The following is a 20,319-nucleotide window of genomic DNA, read 5'->3' on the forward strand; positions in this document are numbered from 1 at the left end:
CAGTTTCCTGACACCCGCAGCATCCAGGTGAGGCCATCTTGACTACTGTTAACAGCAGAGGCATTAAAAACAGGACTCTTTGCAGTGGCTAAAAGTCAAACAAGTGATCCAAAACCCCATGTCATGCACCCCTCTGTGTCAAGATATTGGCAAAAGGCTCATCATTGGGCAAGTATGGTTAACCATCGGGTCCCTCAGGAATGGACCATCAATGGCAATGAACGAAAAACACAGCTCAGGATTCAAACAAAATGTTCATATCATTAAAAGGAGTTTGGTGCATCTTTACAAAAAAACAAAAATAAAAACAAAAAACCAAACCAAAACAAAAAACCAGAAAGATTCCACATGCACTGCCACTCTGGCCAATCAGAAGCCAGCAGATAAAAGCACTAAACCAAAGGATTCTGACAGCGTTGGATCCGGACACTGGAGCTAAGTACCAGTATCGGCACATGACCATGAGAACTGTGCTACTGCAGCCTCTAGACTGTGTGTCCGGCTTTTCCTTCGCTTTGCTACAAAAAGCACACTCTTTCTTCAGCCAAGTGCTCAGAGGTAGAGGAGCTGAAGCGAGTATAACAGGGGACGAGGTGGACAGTGGCTGAGGAACGCAGCTTCCTGCCCAAAGGGCTATAGGGCAATCTTGCAATATGCTCAGTCTTTAATGGGAGGTAGACTATTCTACACTGAATTATATGCCTTCATCAGACACCTGTTTCTCTCTCTCTCTCTCTCTCACACACACACACACAATCACATACACATCACGGCAACTCGCAAGAAAATTGCAACTTGCAGCAAAAGTATGCCCACCCCAACTGCTCCTTTTACTCTAAATTTGATATCCAACCCCAGCTCTTCTCAGGGAGATGCAAGCCAAGTTTGTTATTTTGAGGTCCCTCTTTAGGCCAGGCTTTTTAAACATACACTTCACTTTAACACCTACATTTTTTTTTGTCTCTAAACAACAGCTACATTAAGTGGGTGCAATGTGTTATAACATCTTTATAAATAGAAAGTGCAAGAAATAATTTTCTTAGCCAAAATACAAAGCAACAAAAAGCTCTCATAGTCTACTATGCCAAAAATCAGATTTTTCAGAATCAATGATACAGCTAACAAATGCTTCTAACGCTACCAAGGTCATAGTGGATGAGTAAATATATTTATAAACATACATTTATGAAAAAAGATACTACGAAAATAGCCAAACTTCCCACAAAAGTTATTTGCATGAACTATCTTTAGTATACCACTCTGTGTTCAATGCACATGCATATACGATTGAGTTCTATTAGTGTTATTTTTATTGGGCCAGTTTTCCAAAAAGAAAACAGGCTCATTTTTTAAAACTTCAAGTTACATGATTTAAAATCATTTTTTAAAAAATATTAGAAATACCATATAAATCCTAAATATCTCTGCTATCTCACTGATAGCTGTTCTAGATGGAGAATTCAGCCACACTCTCAGTGACCCCTGCTTGAGCGTCTCGGCTTCCAGAGGAAACACCCTTTAAGCTTTGTTCCCTGTGTTGTAATTCTGTTTCTGCACTGGTTTGTAGACAACCACTACAGTGAGGACTCCATTGCTTTAGAGGAAACTCAGTAGATCATCTTTAAATATGTCATGAACATCTGCTTTAAGACATAGCTAAGAGCAGAAATCTAAACCCTAAGGAATTTCTATTCCTGCAGAATGCTGAGACCAGCCTGAGATGCTGAAAGACTCAGTATGATCTCGGTCTACAGGTGTCCTTTCCTCTGACTCTGTTCACTTCTGCAAAGCAAGACCACAGTACTTCATTCTCATGCCACCAGCAGAGGATTTTAAACTTAAGCATCACAGAGAATCTGGAGGAGGACACAAAGAGCTGTCCCCCATGGAATGAGAGACTTCTCCATAGACCACTGTAAGATTTTTTTCATTCCCTGGGAAAGTATTTTTAAAAGGCTTCTCTGTCACAGAAAGCATACTTTGAGGTACATCAGAGTGGAAATGTGGGTCAAAATGAAAATGTTAAGGCTCGTTTGTTTTTAATCCATTGGAATTTACCCCAATCCTTATATGACAAAATCTAATCCTGATGCTTAATTACCTCAAACATTTCATCCCTGGCAATCCAACTACAAATGCCGAAGTCTTTTTCCTTTCCCAGCATTTTGTAGAGCCCTATATTAAGCCATCGGCCCTGAGTACCTTTTCCTGTATTTGCAATTCCTGAGGCCTGGGCTCAGGAACAGAGACCTCTTTACTCTCTGATACCTGGGGATGACCAACAAGAAGCCCTCACCACTAATTCTCCAGAAACCCACTGCCCACGGAATGGATAGATAATCCCAAATCTTTCTTCTCTTACAAAGCATACTGATTTGGGGGAGGGGTGATCCTTTTTAGAGCAGAATTTTTTATCTACCCATATTTCTTCTGTCACAGCAATAGTCTAAACTAGCACAAGGCAGCAGGAGTTTAAATAAAGTACCCTAAATGACAAAAATCCTCACAGTTCAGTGATCTGTTCCTTTAGATGACAGGTTGACAGCAACTGCTAATTTTAAAGGACTAACAACAGACTAAATTGAGCAATGAATTTTCCCACATGAAAGGTGATGGGAAACGGGATGAGCTTATTCATCTCCCAGCACAGACCCGCGCCCGAGGCGGCGCGGCGACAGTTAAGGTGGGTTGAGGACGTGTGGGTGAAGCTTTCAATGATCTCAAGAACATGATCCATGCAGCCACTCAACAGAAACTCCTGTTGCAAGAGATTTAGTAGCCATATGACTTTTCCATACCACAGGCATTTGGGCCTATTTGTAAACTTAAATACAGCTGACATCTCTAACAGCAAGCTTTTTACTCCCTCTGGAGTGTTTCTGGCTCAGTTATGTACAGTTACTGTAGCTTCACAGAAAAACAACAACAACCAGCAAATGGTCACAACTTAGAACTTGGAACAAAATAAGAACAAAATGGAAATTCTGCTGTTAGATAAATGAAACTCAGTGGGTGTGTAGCTAACGAAGCCTGTTCTGAGTACTTGTCTCATTCTCCTTCTAGCTCCTTGACTGACCCAAGATAGACATCCTAAGTGGTTTCTACGGCACAAACAACTAACCCAACAGAGAAGTCCAGAGAAATCAATAACCTAATGGTACCTACGACAGATTAAAGTGGTCCCAAATCCTTGACACACATGCCATCAAATGGTAAGGTATTTCCTCCCCCCTTGATCTGAGCTGACCAGTGACTCCTCTGACCAACAGTGTATGGCAGTGGCCCTATGGGAGCCACCTCTGAGCCTGGACTCAGGAGGCCTGGCACCTTCTGCCCAGCCTCTTGGGAGGCCTGAGCTGCCATTTAGTAAGTCTTGGACTGCCCTGATGGAGAGACCACATGGAAAGGTCCCTGAGACTCCAGGCAGGGAGAAGAGGCCTGCTGAGCCCCATCTTCTAGCCATCCCGTAAGGCATCAGGCCTGTGAGATCGGTGTGGACACTGGAGACCAGCCCAGCCACCTACTAAATACCCAGGTGACCCCAGTCATCACCACAGGGAACCAGAGAATTGTCTAGATGAGCCCTTCCTGAATTCTGATTCATAACATAAGACATATAAAGTTGTTATTTTAAGTCACTGTAGTTTAGGGCAGTTTGTTACAAAGCCAGGTATACAGGAATGCTATCTTTCAGTTTTTGCCTTGGTGGCAACTTGAACTGATTCACAACTGTCCCTACCAAATGGGTGACTCCTGAGCAATGAGCAATACCCCCAGGAAATATCCCCCATCCAACATCTGCTCAGAGACTTTATCTTCTGAAGAAATCTTCCAAGCATGCTTTCTTGAGTTAAAAATTCACTGAAAGCAGTAGTTACTCGCTATTGTTTCTTCCAGTTCACCCCAACTTGTTGTAAGTAAACAGAGTCAATAGGATGTAGTGGAGGGAGTCTGGGCTTTGGAATCAGATGAGAAACTATTGGGTCTGCGGTTTATTCATTGTGTAACCCCGGGCTCCTCAAGTTTCTTCATCTATAAAACGTCGTAGAATTACACCATTTAAAGCCAACATAGTCTAGTACAGTGTCAACTCTAGTGTCAGACTGCCTGGGTCAAACTTCTCTGTGCCTCAGTTTCTCCCTCCCTAAAGCAAGGAGAGTAACAGTGTCGCTCTGACGAGACTGCCGTAAGGACTGGGTGAGTTAGCTGATGTGAGACACACGGATCCGTGCCTGGCACGTAGTAAGCATTCAAAAAAACTCAACTATTTTTAGTTCTACTGTTATCACCTCACAGGCTTATTCTGAGGATTAACTGTGATTATGCCACTAAAGCACTTAGGACAGTAGAGTCTGTCCCCTTCTCTTTGATCTCTGTGGTGAATAAAAGAGATATATCCAGACTCTAGCCAAGAGGATTCAGGACTCTCAATATAGGAAGCCACAGCTAAACTATGTCTAAAATCCATTTTGTTATATAAATTCCAAGCACATGGTCTGGTACTAAAAAGTACTTAATATTTACTTTATAGAACAGAGTCTCCTGCATACTACTTATCACACAAGTGATTTCACAGAATAGGAAATATTTTTCCACGAGAAACTCGGACTTTTGGCATTAGGGATTAATTCAGGTTCGAAGATTCACAGTTTATTAAATTGTGCTGTTGTCCACACAGATGCCGCACATATAGCTCCCTTCACTGGATGGTGAATTCTAGCCTCCTCAACAGGACTTACTGAGTAGACACGAAGAAGCAAGCATTAGGAAAGTTTTATTTTTCAAGAATTGCTCTGCCTTTATAACTCAGCTCTGTTGTTTAAAGCTTCCACTCTTTGAGTGAGCCGGCCCTTCTCAACTGCATGAAGATGGGAAGTACTTGTGATACAGATAATGAGGAAGATGCGAGAGAAGAAATTTATTCACGTATGTACTCTGTGAAGACACTACACGTACTCTGTGAAGAAACTACACATTTCACGTAATGACTGCCTTTTAAGTCACTGCTGTTCCTCCCAGCTGAGGGAGAAGGAAGTCTGCCTACACAAGAAAACTGGAGAGTCTGCAGATATCTTCCAGATTTGGAGACCACTGCTGTTGTCAGTAATTACATCCTTTGGAATGTAAGTCAGTCAGGTGTTTTAAAGGACTCATAATATCCAACTTTGGCTTGTCCTGGGCAAGAAGACCCACTTACTGCAAAGTAAAGACTGGTCCTGGGAAAAGCACTACCTAAAAAGGAGAAGACTAAAAACAGAGAAACTCCAGAAAGCAAAGAAGGCAAAACACAAGACTGGTAATTAACAAAGAAGTCATAATGCCCTGCCCACATGCTGGGCACACAACATTGTTTTCAATGCTTTCACACAGAAATGACAACTATTCCCTAGAACTCACGTGGAGCTGGAGGCAGATGGTTCACTGGGCTCTCTAAATTCAATTGCTTTCACAAGTTCTATATCCCAGATTAATCAGAAAAGCAACACTCCACAATGTCAAGAACGCTGTATTACTCTAAGTGCTCTAAGACAAGGGAGTTCTAACCTATTCTGGAACTTTACAGTTTCAGGGTTGTCTATTACTCCTCGGGCATATCATACACATAATACTTACTAATGTCCAACTCAGAAAAAAGGAACTTTAGGAACAAAATGCCTAGTAGAGAGGTGCCCTACTGGAGGTTAGGTCATCTGAACTTGGTATGGGTTGGTTGAGCTGACAACAAAGGACGAATCAAATTCACTACATTGTGTCAGCATGGCCTAGAACATTTTGTCTTAAGAAATTTAACTCAGAAGTCTATGCATGGTTTCCATACAGGGAACAATTATATTCTCCTCTTATAAGGAATTCTGTTTATATTCACCCCGACATCTTCCATGTTTTGCACATCTGGCATAAATAAGCTATTTGAACAGTAAGAATGAACATTCAGAGAGCAAATAAATAATGGCCCAGTACATATTTAGAAAAATGATAGTAACAGAAATTGCAAGATGGGTCTAAGAGCAATTTGAAATCCTCAGGGATTTCATCATATTTTAAAACATTCATTGAGGGGAAAAAAAATAAAGGAAGGGAAGGAGATTTGGCTTTTTACTACTCCACATTGAACAGAGTGAGTTTGAGGAAATGAAAATGAAGGTTTGTCGTACAGAGAAAGGGTAGAGGTTTCTAATCTAGAAAGACAGTATTTTAGGTTAAGAATCAAACCACTTATTCATAACAGAAGTTAATTTTTAAAACTAATGGGAAAAAATTCATTCTTGCCATTATTATGCAAATCAGTTCAAGTGATCTCAGAGGAATGGCAAAACTTACTTATAAAAACATTAACTTTTTTTCTTACAGTATTTTATGTAAACATGGTACTCATTTAATCCTACATTATTATGCACGGGAATTATTTTTTAAATTACTTTGTTACATCTGTAACTACCATCCTAAACTTTAATCCACCTGCACCTTCAAGGCAAGGACAGATCATAAGGCTATTCCAAATGCTTTTAAAGCAATGGGTATCATTAAAAAGGAACACAGAGAGGGTTACAAGACAAAGATCTGGAAAAAGTTGGCAAGCTCTTTCAAGAAACTGATGCATACATGGCAACACGAATTTAAAAGCTCAACCAAACTATTATAAAGACAAAATGGCAGAAGTGCCAATTTTGGGGGTCACTGTTTCAAATCTAATTCTGCAGTTGGCAAACTTTTCTGTCAAGTGACAAACAGTACATCTTCAGGCTTTGCTGGTCATGTGATCTGAGTCACAAAGCACTCGACCTTGCCATCACAGTAGAACCAATACCTGAAGAACAGGTGTGTCCCCATTCCACCATTCCTTTCTCTAGACAAACAGATGGCCTCAGGATTGGGCCCTGGGGGCCTCAGTCTGCTGAACCCTGATCTGATTCATAAATTCTCGGGATGTACTTTGCTAAGGGGCATCCTCTCCAACCCAAGGGTTTACCTGACTTAATAGCTTTGTGTCCCATTTCTAAATCTCAGCAACTAAAGTACTTCTGTGTTGTGCACCCTTCCCAAATGGCAAAGGTAAAGAGCCCTGTTTTCAAAGACAAGTTCAATAAAGACCTCTCTGTTATGCCTTAAACCAGTAAGTAGATGAGAAGAGCATCTGAGGAAAAGGAAAAACAAAACAAAACAAAACACACCTGTCTGTTGGATCTAAAGAGAGAAAAACTTCCAGGATTCCAACCCTTTCCTGATTAAATGCCTTCCACTACAATTAAGAAGACTGGCTGTCTTTGTTCAATTTAATTTTCTTTCCATTACCCGTTGTTTTTATTTCTTTAAATTATATCTTCTAGTCAAACAAAATAAAATTTTTACTAGTTAAAAGAAATAGCTTTTAACTATTTAAAGTAACAGCTAGAAATTTTTAAAAGTATTTCTTGACCAGAGACTACTTGGCTAAGAATGGGGCTCACGATTTCACTCTTCCATCAGACCAACTTCCATCTAAGGCCAGATTTCTACTACGAAGGTGGGAGGAAATTGGTTTATTTCTATTGTCATAACATCTTTGGAAACTCTGTTTCACTGATAAAGAGGGAACTGGAAACATGTAAAAATACCAAAAAACAAAGTAACAAGAAAACTTTCCTCAACTGCTATCTCCCTTTTTTTTCCAATCCTTATCCTTTATTTTCACTTATTCAAGATTCGATTTGACTGTCTGGTACAATGATGGCGTGGGGGTAGTTGACAAATTACATAAAATAAAACTCAGCTCGGTTCAGAGGTAAATATGGTTCTGAGTAAAGAGAGAACAAGTCATTAGAAAGAGCCTTTCTACCCAAGAAAGGCTCCTGTTCGTGTTCCTGTTCGTGCCAATGCTACATCGAGATACTGGTATCAGAATTCAGAGAGAATAAAAGGTACCTTTTAGAATGAAAACAGATTAATATACTGCCATCTCTCTTCTTTTGCTGACAATACTGGGTAGCTCCTTTGCTATTAAGTGCCACTCAATGAATGAAAATGGTCCCAGTGTTTGCTATTTCATGGCATTTAAGTACTTAATAATGATTTAGCTCTGACTGCTAATGCAGTTCCCTTCACAAGGTGACATGTGCAAGTTAAGATTTGGTAATGAATTTTCGGCATTAGCTATAGTCCATTTAGTACGTCCCTTAGAGAGGTATCCTCTGTGCACACACCAATACAGCTATTCCTTAATGTAGATAGAACACTACTAACCCTATGACCCTACAGTGATGTTAGCTAAGGACTAGGACAATGTCACAGTGAACCTGAATAAGAATCTTGGATAGTTATTTAGAATAATAATATCTTTTCTGGCTAACATGGAAATTGCTTTCAGAAACTTTTATTTGTTTAAAAGCTAGCCTGGCTTGAACGTTCACGAATTTCATGGCTTTGGGCTAAGCCAGTTAAGAGGTGAGAACCAGCAAACATGACTGTGCTGCTGTGGTCCCGGAAGACCTGGTAGCACTCTATTCACAGTATCAATACAGCAGAAACCTATGACAAATGAATGGGAAGGGAGGTGAACCCACGAAACACTCACAGCATTTCCACATCTACTAAACAGCCCCGACTTCATTTAAAAGGTCAGTTGCTAATCCTCTGGCTGGAGTACTTGGAGTACAAATGCTGCAAAGTCTCTCTTGACAAAGATGACTGCACTTCGCCTTTACAATTTGGTAACAGTTTAAAAAAGCTCTATTTCCTCACAGAAAAATCTAAGAAACTAACAAAGCCTAAAGAACTTTCCAGCATACTACTTCTCACAAGTAGGATGGACTTAACATGTTTTTGGTAGGCTTGAAAGCTCCATCGACAGCAGCGTATTCTGTCCTTCTCACATGCCTGCCTATTCAGTAATGGCAAAATCTGTCCACGGACAGCCTAGATGACCAGCTAAAAGGTTTCCCTACAGATTTTAGGCTAATTTCAAATCCTCTTCTATGCCACAGAGCATAGCTGGTCCCTAAGATGGCCCTATCATGCTGTTGCCCAGCTAAAGAGGAGAATGCTCCAGTCTAGGTCTTCGCCGGATTGTGTAAGGGTAGGCTCTTATCACATGGTAGCATCATTACATTCCTATTACAAGAAGCATTTCCACGTTCTTCCAGAAGGGAAAATAACCACTCTCTGGGGACACGGTGCAGCTTTGTGTGTACGTACAATTCGCAGATTGCTCAGGAGCTACTCTTTGCACTCTAACTTCCTGTCATCAAAGAAATGCCATTCTTTTCCACCCACCTTTCCACATACCACAGAGCATTCTCAGAAAGGGAGCACGCTACTAACGTTCTCACAGATGGCTCACCGGTGCAGGCATGACCAGCCTTGCCCCGGATCTCTTTTACAATCATCTATGCCTCTGCACCAAAATAACTCAAACCACTGCATATTTAAATACTCTTAAAACACTAATGATCCATTAGGATACGCTATGGGTTTTTCTCTTTTCTATTTGCACTGTAAGCATCTCCTTGCCTGCACCCCTTACTAATCCTCCTCCGTTCTCTGAATGCGAGACAGGGAATCTAAAACTCTACATGTTTGGTAAATTTTTTCTGACTCTCAGTGCTGGATTAGGAATCTCAGAAATCCCCAGAATTACCAAAAAGGTCCCTTGAAGTTTTAAAAATCTTAGGAATGATTAAGTAACCAAACCTGATCAAAACTGATCCTTTGATCAATTTATTGCAACGTGATTGTGCATGATGTTTTCTGGTGAATGCCCTGTAGTGTATTATTAAAAAGCAAAGCTCTTGGAGTCACCAGCAATTTGCTGATGATGGGTTTATGAATTACTAGGTTTGCAGACGCAAGACATGGATTTAGTGAGGTTCTTCTATTGGCTTGAAAATATAAACTTTTACATGTGTAGAAGGAAATGGAATTGTGGTTGCAGTAAGAACCATAGTGTTGAATTTCTTCAACCACACTATTGCAGAAAAAATGTGTTTAAAACTTCATATAAAAGTTATCAAATATGGAGACCTGTAGATTTAAAAATACAGTCCAGGCTCATTTCACTGGAAAGTGACACTTTTTGATGTATAATATTGCTGTTATGTGAAAGGAGGAGCCACAGAGACTGGATGAAACTTTGGTACTCAGCCTAACACATTAATTCATCTGGACTAGAGCCATTTCTTAACACCCAAAGATATTTAAGCACTACGGGGTACAAATCCCGACCAGGAAGTGGCAGTGCTCTGCACCATTTGATATTCGCACAAAACCCCCACTTCCTTCCCTGCTCCCCTCTTCCTCAGTGGGACACTCAAGCCCCCAAATGTAGCAGAACCTACTGCGAACACTCTGCTGCTCATTTCACTTCCAGTTGCCTAAAGTGCTTCAGGTGACGCTGCCCACGACAACACCGCTCCAAGATGGTGGCTTACAGGAAACAATCAGGCAAAGTATCAGATGCCTAATCAGAGCGAAGGTAAGGTCTAACCTTTCAAAGCAGTTAAGAACCACCAGGATACCTTTTTTTTTTTTTTTTTCTCTTCAAATGTGAAACTGCATGTTCCGGCAGGGAGGGAAGAGGAGAGACGCCTCCTCCCTGGTGCCGTCCCGACTACTTCCTTCTCTCCTGTGGCTGGCTGGTTCAGATGACCAAGGCTCCTGCTGTTTTTTCAGATCCGGGCAATTATAGCCACCAGGATGATATGGACCAAAGTACAGTGTTCAAACATGACTGGTAGATAAATGACCATTTATCATTGTTTTGTTAAAAAAATTTTTTCTTATAAAGTTAACAAACCAAGGCTGTTGATCCCTGAATTAGAAAGTTGATTTGCTTGATTATTTTCCAAAGGATGAGGTGGGAAGGAGGAGGGGAAGAGCCTCTAGTGCTTCTGTGTATGTTGCTCATCCTCTAGTTTGGCAACATCTTGGGCGCATCTTCCGATCTAGTGATGTGGCATTTTGTAAATCTAAGTACCAGCCCAGGGCCCTGATGCTGGCTGCTGACGGCCCAAAGGGGAAGAGGGTCTGCCCCCTCCCCCTCAAAGTTTCAATCTGGCCCAGTGGTGGACACAGAGCCCTGGGCAGTTTCCCCAGGAGCAACTGTCTCTTCTTGAGAAGGTGACTCTTCCTCAGCTTGTCCTCGAGACGTGACAGTTGTTTCAGGGGAGATGCTATGAGGCCCCTCCAGGGGTATACAGCCAGGGTGGTTTTTGCGAAAGTGCTGATTCAAGATGGCCTGGAAGGGGAAGCTTTTGCCACAAACGTGACAGTGGAAGGGTTTGTTACCTGTGTGCTTGCGGATGTGATACTCCAGCTGATCTTTCCGGGTATACTTCTTGCCACACATGCGGCAGACAAATGGTGTGATACCCATGTGCAGGCGCATGTGGCGGTCCAGGCTCCCCTTCTGGTTGAAAGATTTGGCGCAGTAGATGCAGGTGAGACGGGGGTTGTACCGGAACCACCGCTCAGATACTTCTTGCTCCCGGAGATACTCCACATAGCCACTTACTCCCATCATTGCAGACTCCTCCACCTGTGCCAGGTGAGGAAAGCAAGAAAGAATACTAATGCTTAAGTATACATATTAAGAGAGATCAAATCTCTTTTCACTTCTCATACTAAGCCATCTGCTAATTTTTAGGAGAGATCCACACAGGAAAGTAAATACTACAAAAAACATGTAGCTGAAGATGTTAATATAATACTACAAAGAACAATCTTAGGACACTCAGATTTCTTTCAAAGAGCAAGAGAGCAGAGTTACTTGGGCTGACAACCAGCCTGCTCGTCAAACCCCTGCTGAATGTCGTATTTTACAGTCACAGGAGAACCTTAGGCCAGTGGTACCATCCTCTGGACTCTCAACGATCACATAGGCCTTTAAGCAGTGCTGGCCCAGTAGGACCTTCTGTGATGATGGGAATGTTCTATAACCTGTACCATCTCATGCAGTAGCTCCTACCTATATGTGCCTCTTAAGCCTTTGTAATATGGCTAGTTCGACTGAGGAATTGAATTTTTAATTTTAATTGTTTTCAATTAATTAAAATTTAAACTTAAATAGCCACATGTGACATGGCCAATGATAACAATATATGATGGCAGAGAACACATTATGTGTGGCAAACACATCATAAATTCTATTTGTGGTACTATCATTAACACCAAAATCTAATCCTGCAGTAACTACCTTTACAAAAGATATACAATTTGTCAGTAACAATGTTCTTTACCCAAAAATATGTTAGTGCCATACCAATACATAGGATTTTCGTTCTACTCAAACTGTAACTGACCTTGGAGCAAATTGGCAGAAGAGGTGGGAAAGGAAACAAGGCTGAGATATGGATTTACTAACTCAATTATTCCTTCCTGTACCCTTTTCACTAATTGATACTCATTAAGTATTCACTGACCGTTGTCCACCAAAGACAATGACCGATAACTACAGAGAAAGAAGTGTAAGACTTGGTTTCTGATTTTGCCCTTTGAATAAAAGATACAGTTTCTGAACAAAAACCAGACAAAGATTAATAGGATCAATACATATTCCTCATGATGCTGCTTATTCACTTTTCAAACAGCTTACCCTGAAGGTTACGCTGGCAATACGGCGCACAGACGTATTACCGTCTCGCTTTATACACCTGTTTGTAGTGGTTTTGAGTTGATTTAAACATATTATTAAGATAGAATAATCTGCGATGCCTGGATGGCTCAGTCAGTTAGTGTCTGCCTTTGGCTCAGGTCATGATCCCAGGGTGTCCTGGGATCGAGTCCTGCTTTGGGCTCCTTGCTCAGCAGGGAGCCTGCTGCTCCCTCTGCCTGCTGCTCCCTTGCTTGCGCTTGCTCTCTCTCTGACAAATATAAAATAAAATAGAATAATCCGTGATGTATATATTATCTCTCCAATCTCTCTTTTAAAACGATCTCCCTGCCAAAGTTAAACTTTTTATGTTGTGGTAACAAATATATCTAAAACATTAAAAAAAGCAATTATTATAAAAGCAGCATTACAACGCTGCTATTAATTACATCACTAACCCTTCAGATTACTGAAAAGGAAAGCTTTCCTTTTCTTTCTGATTTATTTTTCCTTATGACAGTCAGAGTATACATATTTTCCTAACTTTTCATTAACAATTTTAGGTAGAATGGTATGCTGAATTGCCAATCATCCAAAAATTATCATCAATGGAAAATTTTTTCTTCATTAACCTAACTTATTTCTCTCCTTTCACATATTATTATTATTTTTTAGAGAGAGCCACAGGGGAATGGGGAGAGGGAGAAGAAGAGAATCTTAAGCAGGCTCCTGCACTGAGCACAGGCTCCATCTCATGACCCTGAGGTCATGACCTGAGCCAAAATCAAGAGTTGGATGCCTAACTGACTGAGCCATCCAGGTGCCCCTCTCATATTATTTTTGAAGAAAATTCCAGACATAATTTCATCCATAAATCTCCTACTAAAGTATCTCTAAAAGACAAAGATTATTTTTCTTAATATAATCAAACTACTACTACCACCTCTAAAAAACCCAGTAATTCATCAATATCAATTAAAGACCTTGTTTTGTTTTACCTAATATGAATATTAACAAAGTGGTTAAATTTTTTAATATGTGAAATAAATAAGGGCTCCTCCTACCTGGAAGTTGAGAGTGGGAACAATATATTTCTTTTAATGAATCATATAAAAATTTTGGATTTGCTTTTTATAACTATTTTTTGAAAGTTTATTACTATTACTTTTTTAGTTGGGGCTTGAACCCATGACTCCAAGATCAAGAGTCACATGCTCTTCTAACTGAGGCAGCCAGGCACCCCTAAACATTTTGGATTTATAAATGATTTTCATTCAAAATTCTTTATTAAAATCTCACCATTCAGAAATTACTGATATTTTCAGTCTGCTGACTTCTGAAATATTATATGTATACACATAAATACCATATATATAATGTAATGTTTTGAATAAAAAGCTTAGATGTGTATATAAGCAGTATAAAAACGTATGAGGCAATTACAGATGTTTGGCAGAAGCTAACGTACCAATGCAAAGAGAAGAAAATGCAAAAGTTCACTCTGGATTAACTGGAGAAAGACTCATCTAACTCGTATCTAACTCAGTGCCCTTTTCTTGAATTTCTAAAAATGAGTTTTGTCTCCTTTCACGTATGTAAACTGACAACAGTCTCCAGCATTTCCAACAGAACAGAAGCAGTTCTCAGCAGGCTTGGGAAGCAGTATGTGAAGTCAAGTGTTGAATAGTAAGCCTGAGGTTTTAGATTATTTCTCATTTGTTTTATATAACATTTCTTTCTGCTCCATTTCCCTAGATAATCAAAACTGAACTCCCATAAAGAACAAAGGATTAGCCCACTAAAAGTTCCCGGACAAAGCACGGAATAACTTCTCTGAGGCTTAGTTTTCTCATCCACAAAATTAAAAGGTTAGTACATGTTCTTCCAGCTCAACAATTCTCTCAAGAGAATTCTCAGGAGAATCAAACACAATAAACATACCATGAAACATTGTGAGTGCATGTGATTACCCTGTGTAGCAATTAACGGTGCTGAAATGTGGGTTCAAATCTGAATCCTACTTAATGTGTGACCATGAGCAAGTTATGCAATTACTCCTGTGTCAATTTCTTCATCTGTAAATGAGTATCATAACAGCACCTGCCAGCTAGGTTGCAATGAGCACTGAATGAGTTAATATGCTAAAGTACTTAATGTAGCTAAGTAAACGTTAACTAGTATTAAACATTACAAACTTACAATACTATTCATAATCTCGAGGGTATCTATTCTCTAAAAAAAACTCCTGCTTAACTTTAAGTATCATACCAGCACTGTCCATAAGAAGAAAGTAAATGCATTTTAGTTATCTATGCTATCATTTTATCTTTTAAAATGTACTTGATTTTTAAGTCTTTCAAGTCATCCTTTTAAGTGAATTATTCCATATAATGAATACATTTCATATAAATTATTTCCAGGGGCACCTGGGTGGCTCAGTGGGGTAAGCCTTTGCCTTCAGCTCAGGTCATGATCTCAGGGTCCTGGGATGAAGCCCCACATCCGTCTCTCTGCTCAGCGGGGAGCCTCCTTCCTCCTCTCCCTCTGCCTGCCTCTCTGCCTACTTGTGCTCTCTCTCTCTCTATCAAATAAATAAATAAAATCTTTAAAAAAAATAAACTTTCACACATATTAAGGTATATAAACTCAGCTCTTTTTTTTTTTTAAAGACTTTATTTATGTATTTGACAGTAGGCAAGAGAGGCAGCAGAGAGGGAGGAAGCAGGCTCCCTGCTGAGCAGAGAGCCCGATGTCGGGCTCAATCCCAGGACCCTGGGACCATGACCTGGGCCGAAGGCAGAGGCTTTAACCCACTGAGCCACCCTGGCGCCCCTAAACTCAATTCTTAATACCATCTTCAGACAGAATTACTTATTTGCTTTATAGCCTGTACCTTCTGCTTTGGTCAGGTAAACCCCCTTGCAGAGCTCCCATTTTTATCCCTATCCCATCTACATACGAATAAGTCATCTCTTTCTAACCACTTCTTTAAAAAGTACATTCATCTTTCCGGAAGAACACTTTGCTATGGGGACACTGATTGTCAGAACTGGCAGCGAGCACTCCCGCTCCCCCAGCACTGCTCCTCAAGTCACTGCAGTCTTTCCTGCTGGTGTTCTGTGTATTTGTTAGTCTGTCTTACCCACAGGAAAGGAAGAGGAGCAAGAAGGGGACAGACAGACAAGTAGCATAAAGGAACTTAAAGAATAGTGATGTCTATCCTTTTTATCCCATGGCTGAGGAAAGGGGAACAACCAGAAAAACAGACTACTAAGAAATACTTTCATGGAGTCAGTATAGGATCTGATCTGAAATAAGAAAGGTCTGCCTTAGTAAATTTAACAAACACAAACTTGACAGGCTTAATGTAGCTAAAAGTACATTAAGTTAAAAGTACATTAAGGCCTGTCCCACTGCGGTATGTATTTGCCTCACAGTCACCTTCACAGGGTCACTCACTGCCTCCTACCGGAGAGGTGAAGAGAAAACCCGGGTCCTAATTACATGAATGAAGTTACTTTTCCTCCAAGCTCGTAACATTTTCTCTAACACGTTATTAGAACCAAAAAACTAACTTCTAAAGGAAGTTACCTTCCTTTTCGGGTACCCTGGCATGATAACATACAAGTAAATACAGTTTCTAACAACGTCCTACTGCTGTTAGTATACTGTGGATACAATAAACATCCAATGGTTTACATAAAAACTAAATAAGATACGATCATACAATGCAGAAGCTATCCAATCTTAACCCACCAGTGTTTCCTTTTAAAGAGCAAAAATATTTACAATTTACTGTGTTCTACTTGGTGAGCGCACAATCTTTAAAAAAAATAAATCTTCAGTGATACAGACTTATGAGAACAAATAAACAAAAATACCAACTACTTACACTACTTGCTAGGGAGAGTTACAAAAAAGATGGGAAACATCATTCCTATCCTTTCTAGAACATTTTGGTCTAACAAAAGATTCCGGAAGAAAAAAAAATGAAAAAATACCAGCATACAAAAAAAGCAATCACACACAAAAAATGCATATGCAATTTATTTACAAATACATGCTACTATTTAAGTCAGAAATTATGTAATATTACACCCACTTGAGTACAAAATCAGACTCTCTCCATCCCAGGTCCTAAATTACCTGCATGTAGTTTTCAGGGATTATTTATATTATTTTCAGTCAGGAATACAGACTGGTTCCTATAATCAGGAAAGTGTTCCACAATCTCATCTTTTTTCACTTCCCAAACTCTGCTGCCAACAAAAGTGTATTTCCTGCATGCTCACAAGCCAGAGCAAAGAAGAGAAGTAATCAAATATGGTAGTTAGTTAACAGGGCCACTGTTACCTTTCCTCCATCTTTTCTTTCTTATTCGTTATGTTCTGTTCACACGCAGTGGCACTTCCTTCAACCACTGCAGCAACCCTAAATCCATTACATACCTGGGAGCTGGGCTGCTTAGGCTCATCCGTTCTCCCAGGAGACTCACTTCTGGCTCTGTGTCTCTCCGTCAAGGGAACAACACTGCCGGAGGGGCTAAATCTGTTGGAAGAGGAGCAAAAAGGGGACAGATAGACAAGTAGCATAAAGGAACTTAAATAGTGATGTCTATCCTTTTTATCCCATGGCTGAGGAAAGGGGAACAGCCAGAAAAACAGATTACTAAGAAATACTTTCATGGAGTCAGTATAGGATCTGATCTGAAATAAGAAAGGTCTGCCTTAGTAAATTTAACAAACACAAAACGACACAGCAGATAGGCCACAGGGCCTGGGGAAACTAGGCTAAATAGAAGCTTCTAGCCGTAAGTACTGGGAGACCATATAAGCATAAATTAAAACTGGGTCTATTATTTTGTTTCTTCTACATAACTATTAGGCTTTTGGTTGTTCCTTCCCCCAGTGCCCATAGTAACTCGTTATATATTTCAGACTCCTGATACAGACCATGGAGATGAAAAATCTCTGCACCCAAAGCTATTACTTCTGATACAGTTTTGACACTGGACACAGTGCTAACACAGGGGGCAATAAGTATTGTGCACAAGGAGATTTTAACTTTGAAGGACGCAAGAAGAGACCACCTATAGCGGACACGGGATATGCTCTCTGAATTTCTCTGACACCCATGTCGCTTTCAAGACCAGGTGGGAACCAAAGTAATAGTTTCTTTAGTTTTCACTATTCATGCAGTCAATTTTAGTTTATTTTTTCTTTTTTTAAAGATTTTATTTATTTATTTGACAGAGATCACAAGTAGGCAGAAAGACAGGCAGAGAGAAGGCAGAGAGCCTGATGCGGGCTTGGTCCCAGGACCCTGAGATCATGACCTGAGCTGAAGGCAGAGGCTTTAACCCACTGAGCCACCCAGGTGCCCCTTGTTTATTTTCAAGAGTGGAAAAAAACAAATGTTACCAATCTAAGTTGGTAATATTTCTTTCTTTCACCTGAGACTGTCTTTCAGTTTACTTAGATTAGAATTATTGCTACTTCCACCAAAAAAAAAAAAAATGTTCTAACATCTGCAATATATTAGATAAAGAAAAGTGAGGCATAGGGCATTTGTAGCACTGGTGGAAAATAGAGACTCTCAGGCTTGTGGTGCCATCAGTCATCAATTTAAAAAAAAAAAAAAAACTGGGAAGATATTATCAAACGGCAAATGAAAAAAAAAAAGGGGAAAAACATCCAAAAAAGTTTCTTTGGAATTACTGAGATTACACTAAAAAGAACAATCTGCGCTGGTACCATGCTTCCTCTCATCTGGTGGCTGGAGGCAAAGAAAAGTAAACACTGCTACAAAGGAAAGTAAAAGTCCCCGAGGCCACCTACCTGTGTGATAACGGACCACGGAAAGGCAAAGATGCCAGGCTCCCAGCTGATGATCAGCTCCCGGCCTGGAAATCCAAGGAGGCCCTGGCAATTACTGATCCTAGTGTGGCTGCAGCTGCTATCCTGATTCATGGAAGTGTCTAACTTTACCATAGTTCCCACAACACTGTGAATACTTCACGACTAGGAGCTTCCTGCTTTAAAAAAATAAGAATGCAAATCTTTTGGCACGCCTCCAGTTTCCCCAATATCAGCTTGTCTTGGCTAACAACATCAAGTAAGGAAGATGCACTCTGCACCACACGGAGGGCCTGCTTCAGCTGTCTGCTCAACAGCGGTTAGATGAACGAGGAAAACAAGCCTTACCTGTCAATTTCACTGCTTGTTGGCCGAGCCACCTTGGCTCCTGAAGATGCTAAAGGGTAATTTTCCTGTCCCACAGAACCGTGGCCTGTGGTGTCAATCACCATGGCTGTGACTTCCTCTGCACTACTCCCATCTTCTCCGGAAGGCTGATTCTCAGGCCCGAGCCACTCCTCCAGATTCTCAGTTTTGATGTGTACGGCTCCAAGGACCCTGACTTCATCATCACTGCGGGCCCCTCGGTCTGCTACTCCTGTCTCCACGTACCACTGTCCTGCTCGGTTGATTCGAAGAATGGGCTCCCGGCTCTCGACATCAGAGCTCTGTTCAATTATCTGGGGGCTGGTGGACTCCTCGGGAGGACTGAGCTCCCTGATATCCAACACAGCGCTTACCTGACCTCGCCGGTTTCCCTTTGAGGTGTTATGCCGAGGGCTAAGGGAACGGTTTAGATTTGGTGTGACCCTGTGCGATTCTGGAGGTCTTTCTGGATGCTTTGTCCTCGTTTGACTTAACTCGGCTTCAACTTCCGCCACGTTAATTTTGAAATGAATACCCTCCAGGATCTGTGTACATTTGTCGATAATATGCTGCATCTGCAGAAAACTGGCAGCCGTCAGGTAGCTGATGATATCTGCCAGTTGCAGGCATATCCGCCCCGTGTAACAGAAAGAGAGGAGCTGTTCAAAAACAGTGGGGTTCTTGATGACTGAAATGGAGACAGTACTCATCTCATTCAAGGACATGTGATCCCGGAAATAGGGTGAGCTGGCAGCCAGGACCACTTTGTGAGCCCGAAAAGCTTGTCCTTGCACGTTGACCACAATATCACAGAGGCGTCCCTGCATGCGCAGCTGGTTTAGATGGCTCAGGACAGAGTTGCTGAAGTCAGGGATCTCCAGTTGTATGTTCCCACCTTTCTCCATGGTCGTGCCTGAGGGTGTAGGCAGGCATTCAACCCTGCTGAAAGAGGAAACCATAATCATCAGTAGTTAGCATTTCACTCCTCTCAGGCTTTCCAATTCAAATCTATTTAAAACTAGTTGTGGGTAAAATTTCAAAATCTCCCAGTAAAAAGAGAGAAATTTCCTTACGTTTAGACTTGGAAAAGAACCAATAGGTTTTTCAAATACCCTTAAAACCAAAATGGGATCACTAGACTTCTATAAACTCGAGCTATTTCCACACGTCCCTTACTAATAACCTCTGCAACATCATAATATAAGTTCAACAGAACAGAAGGAGCAAATGCAGTTGTGACAGTTTTTTGTTGTTGTTGTTGTTCTTTGATCATAAAGTATTTGCACACTGAATATAAAATCCTGCGACGTTTCTTTGGAGGAGAAAATAGTAAGCTCTTTGAATAAATGTAATTAAACACAAATGAGTTGATTAGGTATCCCTCTTGTTTTAAATACTTTATTACACACTTCGAGAGTTAGGTTTATTATTGAAAAGGTCGCTAATAGCCCATACGAATGCAAGCCACTATTTCTAAGCTTAAGAGTCAGAGTCCCCACCAAAAGGCTTTGGGTTTAGGGCTCTGAATCAAACTCT

General features: G+C 40.7%; 1 protein-coding gene across 1 annotated transcript; it reads right to left on the reverse strand.

Annotated features, from left to right (window-relative positions):
* Window positions 1-9,635: 9,635 nt before the first annotated feature.
* Window positions 9,636-19,718, reverse strand: ZBTB37 (zinc finger and BTB domain containing 37). Its single transcript, XM_059414041.1, has 3 exons — window positions 18,766-19,718; window positions 17,011-17,110; window positions 9,636-11,509 (listed from the first exon to the last, which is right to left on the reverse strand). Exons 1-3 carry the CDS (start codon window positions 19,686-19,688, stop codon window positions 11,021-11,023), a joined length of 1,512 nt encoding a protein of 503 aa, XP_059270024.1. The 5' UTR covers window positions 19,689-19,718; the 3' UTR covers window positions 9,636-11,020.
* Between the last annotated feature and the right edge of the window lie 601 nt (window positions 19,719-20,319).

Source organism: Mustela nigripes, chromosome 10 (assembly GCF_022355385.1).
Source record: "Mustela nigripes isolate SB6536 chromosome 10, MUSNIG.SB6536, whole genome shotgun sequence".
Lineage (NCBI taxonomy): Eukaryota > Metazoa > Chordata > Mammalia > Carnivora > Mustelidae > Mustela > Mustela nigripes.